Source organism: Bufo gargarizans, chromosome 10, assembly GCF_014858855.1.
Source record: "Bufo gargarizans isolate SCDJY-AF-19 chromosome 10, ASM1485885v1, whole genome shotgun sequence".
Taxonomy (NCBI): Eukaryota; Metazoa; Chordata; class Amphibia; order Anura; family Bufonidae; genus Bufo; species Bufo gargarizans.
The window spans coordinates 23,027,758-23,036,728 of NC_058089.1; the positions used below are offsets into that span (position 1 = coordinate 23,027,758).

At 43.5% G+C, this 8,971-nt stretch overlaps 1 protein-coding gene across 2 annotated transcripts in view; it reads left to right on the forward strand.

The window, feature by feature from the left end:
• The window catches only part of RAB3IL1 (RAB3A interacting protein like 1), a 34,145-nt gene extending 26,832 nt beyond the window's left edge, over nucleotides 1-7,313 (forward strand). For both annotated transcript variants that reach the window (XM_044269351.1, XM_044269352.1), the window contains 2 exons: nucleotides 1,624-1,690; nucleotides 3,258-7,313. In XM_044269351.1, coding sequence (XP_044125286.1) covers nucleotides 1,624-1,690; nucleotides 3,258-3,340 — 150 coding nt within the window. In that variant the 3' untranslated portion in view covers nucleotides 3,341-7,313. The remainder of the gene's footprint in view (nucleotides 1-1,623; nucleotides 1,691-3,257) is intronic.
• Nucleotides 7,314-8,971: the final 1,658 nt, after the last annotated feature.

Here is an 8,971-nt window from a genome sequence, read left to right on the forward strand (position 1 = left end):
ATTGTTTTTAGCCTGAAATGAGCAAAATGTTTGTTAACCTACTGTAATGTTCCTATGTCTATGCATGGCATTGGTCATTGGGTTTATGTATCGAGAAATATTTTTGTCCAGCACAGAGGATAAAAGCTAGTGAACCTTATTTCATAGGAGCTGGTGCAGAGGATGGGAGTGGTAGTGGCCCTGATGAGGTGTTGTATCACGGTGTACTTCCTCAGGCTTTTGCTCCCTGGGGATTGGTGAAGTGGAAATACGTTTTGAAGAATCAGGCCAGGAGTAAACATATACCAGTCTTTCTTTTCTTCTCTGGCACCAGATGAGGAGGTATGGTGGCTGGTTGGATAACAGCTTTAATAACACTAGCAAGCACTTGTGTATATTGGTGTCCACTGTGATTCACGCTTGATGTTAGTGGTTTGGGTGTTGGGTGTCTAATCCATAGTCCCTCATCTTGCAGCAGTGTCTGTAAATCTGTATTTCACTGATCACTCACTATTTCGTCACTGTGATGTTTTCCGGAAGCAGTGTTCTTGATTTTGCTGATCTCTCTGTTGTGTTGGTTCATAATATCTTGTGTGGAGATGTAGGACATGTGTTTCATCTCCCTTCTCTGACTAGACTGGAACCCCCCCCCCCCCCCCCTCCTGGCAGGAAGCAGGATTAACCCAGTTTTACCAAGAGGGGAGGAACAGGATTGTTATCCTTGTTCCTGCCAACCATAACCTCCTCTAGCTCTAATGAATGTTCAAAACATAAGAATAACATACCATAACAATACAAATAAACCAGGCATGATCAACCTGCGGCCATCTAGCTGTTGCAAAACTACAACTCCCAGCATGCCCGAACAGCCTAAAGCAGGGCATTGTGGGAGTTGTAGTTTTACAACAGCTGGAGGGCCGCTGGTTGAGCATGCCTGAAATAAACCATTTGCAGATACCTTCCTGTCTGGGGTACTGAAATAGTAGCATAAGTTGAAAAAAGTTTAACCTTTCTTGAATGATTATATATTGTTAATTGCTAAATTAATTAATACAGTCAATGGCATTTGCTATTAGATAAGCATCTAGTCCTTTTGCTGACTCAGTATCTGCCATTACTACCTCTTGGGGTCGTGCATTCCGTAGTCTGAAAACCACCATAAAGAATTTCTTCCTGTGTTGCTGTCTTTCCTCCACACATTATCAATGCCCTCTGGTCCTTTGTAAAGTCCTTGGAATGTATAAATCCTGTCCCAGTTCTTTATAATGACCACACGTGTATTTACACACGTAAATGAGATCTCCACTAAGACACTTTTTTTCCAAGCTGAATGTTTCTAGCTCATTTTAAGAGAGACCTTCTATACCATTAAACTTAAACCCATTCCAGCTGTCCTATAACCTTTTAGAAATGTGGCGTCCAAAACTGAATCCCATATTCAAGATATGGACTGTATTAACCCTTTAGCAGTGATCCACTAGGTCACTGCAAAACAAGCTCCAATTCCCCCCGTCCAATGTTCATAGGTATGTGATAGTTTAACCAGTACCAGATAGGGGATCCATTTTAATCTTTGCTATGAGCCCCCCCCCCTGTATGTACTATACATATCTGCTTCTCACATGTGCCGTGTCTCTCCTACAGATAACAGCAGTCTGCAATTTCTTCACTTACATCCGTTACATACAGCAAGGTTTGGTACGCCAGGACAGTAAGTAGACGCATCTTATGTTCCGGCCCCCTCTTTGTACTATCTGTAAATGTACGCTACATGAGGAACAAAAACATAATGGGACAAGCAGTTCATAGCAAAGATAGCATGTAATAAAATTCCGGACACCATTTGTATTGCAGTGTAGGAAATGACAGCAGTGAACTACTTACAGTACCTACAGTAGATTCTTCACTTGTATATTGGTAATTGACTAATATGCATCTGTTTTGCTACTATCATCTAGGCCAGGGATGCCCAACCTGCGGCCCTCTAACTGTTGTAAAACTATAACTCCCACAATGCACTGCTGTAGACCGATAGCTGTAGGCTGTCCAGGCATGCTGGGAATTGTAGTTTTGCAACAGCTGGAGGGCCGCAGGTTGGGCATTCCTGATCTAGGCCCTCAGACATTATTAGAGGGTCCCCAGGAAATTCACTGGGCACGGTGGCTTGTAAGACTAACTCAGCTGACTGTAATGATACCTTTAACATAGTGCTTCATTCTGGAGAAAAAGTTCCTATAATCCATATGCAAATGAACAGTTCCGTCCCCCAAATGCACCCTTACTCCTTCTGCTTCCTTCGCTAGCCCCTCCATCTCTTTCTTGATCAGAAGGGCTAGGAGAGATAATTAAGCATGACCTGGCTTTTTACTTAAGAAGGCTGTAAATCAGCCCAGCAGCACATGCTGGGAGGAAGATACCTGTTTTCCCAGACAAAACCTCTCACTGTGTCACAACCCCTACAACACAAGAATACAGATAGACATTAGACAGTCCCTCTAACCTCTTCTTGTCACGGATGATGTTGCAGATAGCTGGAAGTTATGAATAAACCTCCGACTGGCTTGATCCCAAACTAAGGAGCATATAGGTACCCCCTATAAAACCTTAAGAGCTCACCCTGACTGCTAAGCACATACAAGGGTCTCAAAGGTAGACGATTGTATACCCCCGTACCTAAGACTGTTTGACACCTGAAAACCCGATAATAGGGAGGGGACACGACCACCGGCTCCCTGCACTTCATACGGAGGGAGTCAGGGTCACCTAGAATCAAGCCAGCAAGGAAACACAATACATGAAAGGACTTATCTGAACAAGCAGCAGCAGAAGCCTCCAGCAGTGAGCTCTTCAATCCAGGAAGTAGTATAAACCGCAAAGTGAGGCAGTATGGGAGGGAATATAATTGAAAGAGGATTAGTCTAAATAGGTGACACCTGGGAGAAGGAAATGAGATGAGAAAGTGAAACCAAAACAAAGAACATCATGCAATAGGTAGAGAAGGTGACACTCCTTGGATAAAACGCAACTATAACTAGGGAGAAAACCACATAGAATTTGATTGCCCCTCACCTGCTCTCCCCTACTACCCGAATGATTCCTGCTTGTATATACATATATACTAAAGAATTAGGGACAATTCAATAATGTTCCAGTGGCCCCAAGGTTCCTCTCGGACACAATAAGATGGCTGCTTCCTTCTATCTGTTGGCTGTATTGCTTTTTGTCATAGTTTTATTCCACAACGCAGATTCTAAGACTCCTGTTCTCCACTTGTGCAGCGGAGCTGATATTCTGGGAAATCATGAGACTCCGACGTGAAATGTCATCTGCCAAACTTGGGTTCTATCCCAACGAGTCCTAAAAGTGTCAGAAGAACTTGGACCACCGGAACTAAATCACCAAATCCCCAAACTGCTGCTGCGGGTCAAGTAAAACGGAGGGGCACAAATATGTGCTCAACACAACTGGATCTGTGTGGAGTGTGTGTTATCCTCTCCTATATGGTACAGAATGCACATATAATTACAGACACTTTACAGGATAGTTCAAATGATGGCGTGCGCTAACCCACCGCAACTAATTACATATTTACTTCTTGGAATTTGCACAAGACAGATCAAAGTCTAACTTCCGGTTGGTTGCTTTGGGTTAATCTACATTTAGACTTTAGCTTCCCTGTTAGTAAATGCCATATCACATAGTGCTTTGCTATAAGCCAGGGCTGTTGATGATAAAACTATGTTCTAGCAGCTGCTTTGTCACAGAACCTTGTGTCACTGAGGTGCAATGCTGCTTCCTACGTCTTCAAGAAAACAGCATCGTGGTCCAATGCAGGTCTATCTCCCCAATCTCCACCACTTAGTGAACTTTGTCTGATGTGTTCCTTCAAGGATCATCGTGATAATTTAGTAAATATCCTTTAAAGAAGCGTTCTGGGATTTTTTTTATCATTGCCCCCATTTGTAAACTAGATCATCTTACCGGCTGCTTTATTGCAGAATTATCAGCTCAGTTCTGGTCCACTGTCACAACACATGACTCGCAGTCTGACTACCCAAGTCCTATTCTGTGGTGTAGACCAGAAACCAGTCTCTCCATGAAATCCCATGAGCTGCTCAATGTGAGTCTCATAGGTTTGCATAGACAGACTTCAGGTCCACACAGCAGATGTTGTAGTACTTTGGTAGTCAGATACGGGTCAAGAAATCGATGATATTTCTGTAAAAAGCAGCTAGTAAGATGATTGACTGTACTATCATATCCCTAAAAAAAAAAAAATCCCAGGGTACTTTTTTAATCTGACATCCGAAAAAATATTGAAATTTCCAGATTCTGCAATTGCTTCTTCCACAGAACTGGTGGTAAAGTCTGGAAACTGAACAGAAAAAAACAAAATGGTGACATAAATTTATCTTGTCTATCACCAAGATCACTAACAAATTTCACATAGGGATATCCTACATCAGTGGCAAAGTCCAGAAAATATATCATGGCCCAGTTCTGTGCATTTTACTCTGGCTTTCAAAAATGGCTCTCAGAAAATGGGTAGAAGCTTTTCAGTTGGGTTTCCTGTGTCTGCCTTATAAAAAAATATTAGAAAATTTCTGTTACTGATTAATTGCAGATTAAGATTTGGGCACCGGCTTGCCTCCTGGAATTGACACCTATATGTGGAGAAAATGGCTAGAGAACTGATGCTAAATGGAGAACCAGAACTAGTAGTCAGAGTTGAGGGTACTAACACAGTTCACAAATATTTATGGGCAAAAAGTTTTGGGACAAATACGGTCAAATTCTCTGTAATAGATTATTAAGAAATATGTATCCTGGTTTATAGTCAATTTTTATAGTTTGGATCTCTTGGTCATAATTGACGATTCCTGAAATCAGTTTATGACTGAAGTTACCCAGAGCTTCTGTCCATAGACATTAGACATTTTCTAAAATAGCTGAGTTTATGTATCTAACCCAATTTGTGGATGATCCCTTTGCATGAAGAATTGCTCCTTGGTCAAATACTAGACTAATACCTGGTACACTATGGACCAGCTTGGTTGGATTTCTTCAGCTTTCATCTATGATGATCGATGGCATGTGAACTTTTTTTTGGGACTGTTCATCTAATTAAGGGCAACACAGACCAATTCTAACAGGTGAAAGACTATAATGTGTTCTTGAGACAGTTGGCTGCCGGACTTTCTTATAACATATAGGACCAGAGTTATTCCACTTTGATTTTTCCATTTCTTGGTTTCTATGGCCCTCAGCGCACGAGTCAATCACCCTCTCTACAGCCCACTATCTATACACCAGCTTGCTGCTATTCACTGTGACTTTCTTAAAGGAATCTATTTTTGTACTACTCTTGAAAACCCCTTCTCCTGATATTCACCCAGCACAGGGCAGTAGTGCCGTCTCCATCTCGTTGGTTTAAAATGTTTTTTTCTTTTTCATTATCTGTGTCGCAGTCAGTATTGGACTAAGATTGTCAGATCTATTGAAAATGTCAAAACTTTATGTTATTGTGGTTACAAAGTCTACCATATATTGCAGACTCACAGCATTGCAGCGAATAGATTTACAGAGGTAAGAAAGCATTCAATTCATCAAGTGAGGTCCCTCTAGAAGACACTATAGACTATATATTAGCATAGTTGCCGACAGTCTCGAATTTGCTGGGATTGTGCTTGATTTTCAGAGACCATCTCAGCAAATTCGTCTTGTTCTGGCCAGAAAATGAACAAGCTTATGTAAAACCCACCCAGAAGTAGACATTCTTGGGCAAGGTTTGGGTCACACTTAGGTGTGGGGTGCTGAAATGCCCCTAAAAAAGGTCACAGTTAATTTTTTTAGGGAAAAACTGAATCCAAGAGAATACCAAAAGCATTATCTAGTAAAATATATACACAAGGTTCCTGTTCCTGTACCAACAACCAATGACCATGCCAACATCATAGATGGTGGACCCCCACTGGCAGACAATGAATGCAAAGAGGCTGGACTGATTGATTTGAATGGGCACCAAGTAATACCACATATTTCCTGCAGTGGGCGCCCACAGCAAATCGTTGGTGGATAGAGGAGTAGACTTCATTCTAGGATGGTGTTGTCCACACGGAGAACCCCTTGAATGAGCCCTACTTTGTAGTGAAAGTCAATCTCAAAAACTAAAAACCAAACCTACCTCATGTTGGTCTTTTAAAGGGTCCTTTCATGTTTTCAAGAATGACAAATGGGACGGCGATTTGGTAGCAGGGATTGAACCGAACCCCTTGACCAGTCTCTGTTTAGGAAAATGAATGGATATCCCCTTTAAGATTTGATTGCTTTAGGAAATGAATGTTTTTGTCCGGGTTGTTCTATTAGAGGCATTAAAATGCCTTTCCTAAAGCAAACTGTCCAGGTATAAATTTGGACCCCCTGGTACTTAGCTGTTGGGGAGGCGGACGGTGGTCATACATTCAGGAAATGTGGTATCACATGGAATCCAATCAAATTAGTTCTTAATTAGTTATTTTAGCCCCCTGATCTTGGAAACTCCCCTCATTATCTGTAGCTCCAATGAAATGTCTTAATAGGGGCCCTCGTCTACCATGCATCATTGATATTATCGGTGTCTTCTCATATGGCAGAAGGTCCTCTGGCCCAGAAGGTCCTTTGGCACCAGGGCCTGTGACTAGGATACATTTACCTAAACTACGCTTTACACTACACACATTCCTTTCCTGGGCCTGTTTAGGAAATAATAGGGACTCATCGATGGTGCTTTTAGTCAAGTAACTCCTTACAGAAGCTAATATGAGCTAAACTATTTTATGAAGAGAAGCATGGGCAAGCAATGGCCGTCAGCAGCAGTCGAACTACTAATCTCAGCATGCCTAGTCAAGGACTATAGCACCACAGCAGCTGAAAAGCCATAGGGGCTCCCGCTTCCTTGCTGTATGCATGTATCAGTGTATCATTGTACTTGTAGTGTTCGTAGATTTATATCCTACATTCTGTTCTAGTATTTGACATTCCATACAAGGGCTATTTGCTGGCACAAATCCTAGTCCCTTCCTGTTCACAAGATGACAGAGCACAACCTCCTTATTATGAAGTGACATATATTCTCATGGAAACGTTCCATTATACTGCTACATGAGTGTGTTTTATATTTGTATCACACAGCCATTTATACGCCGTAACAAAGGGGGGGACGGGGGTTAACATTCTGCTGCAGACCACCCTTTTGAGTGTGTTACTCATTTACCAGTATTATGCAATATGAAGGGACAAAGTACAAAATATCTATTGATCTACGAAAGGACATTAAATAATTTCTTTCTGACAAACTGGCAACGTCTATTTTTTTCTATATTGAGATTACAGCCGGCATTTGCAAAGGTCATCCACAAGGGGTCACTATAGAGCAATTTACTCTTTAACATGAATTCCCACTTCTGGTTCTAAGGGCTCTTTCACACTCGCGTTCTTTTGTTCCGGCATAGAGTTCCGTCGTCGGGGCTCTATGCCAGAAGAATCCTGATCAGGATTATCCCCATGCATTCAGAATGGAGAGAAATCCGTTCAGGATGCATCAGGATGTCTTCAGTTCAGGACCGGAACGTTCTTTGGCCGGAGAAAATACAGCAGCATGCTGCGCTTTTTGCTCCGGCCAAAAATCCTGAACACTTGCCGCAAGGCCGGATCCGGAATTAATGCCCATTGAAAGGCAATAATCCGGATCCAGCCTTTAAGCTAAACGTCGTTTCGGCGCATTGCAGGATCCGACGTTTAGCTTTTTCTGAATGGTTACCATGGCTGCCGGGACGCTAAAGTCCTGGCAGCCATGGTAAAGTGTAGTGGGGAGCGGGGAGCGGGGAGCAGTATACTTACCGTCCGTGCGGCTCCCGAGGCGCTTCAAAGTGACGTCAGGGCGCCCCACGCGCATGGATAACGTGATCGCATGGCACGTCATCCATGCGCATGGGGCGCTCTGACGTCATTCTGGAGCGCCCCGGGAGCCGCGCGGACTGTAAGTATACCGCTCCCCCGCTCCCCACTACTACTATGGCAACCAGGACTTTAATAGCGTGTAATTCCGGCAAATAGAGTACACGACGGATCCCGACAACGCAAGTGTGAAAGAGCCCTAAAATCGGGCAAGTTAAAATCTATTTTTTTTTTTTGTACTATAGAAAACCACAGAAATGCACTTAGTAAAGTACATGCAAGCACTATATATGGACAAAGTCCTCACTCTGATATGATAATATCTGAGACACTTAGTCAATATATTTTGATCAAAACACATCTAAGCCCGCCTACCGAACGCCAAGGTGGTCTCAGGTCAGGCGGGTCCTACGCTAAACCTACCTAAGCCGTTGGGCTTCTATGTTCAGGAGCGCAGACGCCGCACATATTGTGTGCTGCTCCTAGTCACCTCCATGTGCATCAAGCAACCAATGGGAGGAGGAGCAAGCACAGCCATATGTACCACCATTAGGCCTCTTTCACACTTGCGTTGTTAGGATCCGGCGTGCACTTCCGTTGCCGGAAGTGCCCGCCGGATCCGTAACACCGCAAGTGAACTGAAAGTATTTGAAGACGGATCAGTCTTCAAAATGCGTTCAGTGTTACTATGGCAGCCAGGACGCTATTAAAGTCCTGGTTGCCATAGTAGTAGTGGGGAGCGGGGGAGCAGTATACTTACAGTCCGTGCGGCTCCCGGGGCGCTCCAGAATGACGTCAGAGCGCCCCATGCGCATGGATGACGTGATCCATGCGATCACAACATCCATGCGCGTGGGGCACCCTGACGTCACTCTGAAGCACCCCAGGAGCCGCACGGACGGTAAGTATACTGCTCCCCCGCTACCCACTACACTTTACCATGGCAAACAGGACTTTAGCGTCCTGGCAGCCATGGTAACCATTCAGAAAAAGCTAAACGTCGGATCCGGAAACAACGTTTAGCTTAAGACCGGATCCGGATTAATGCCTTTCAATG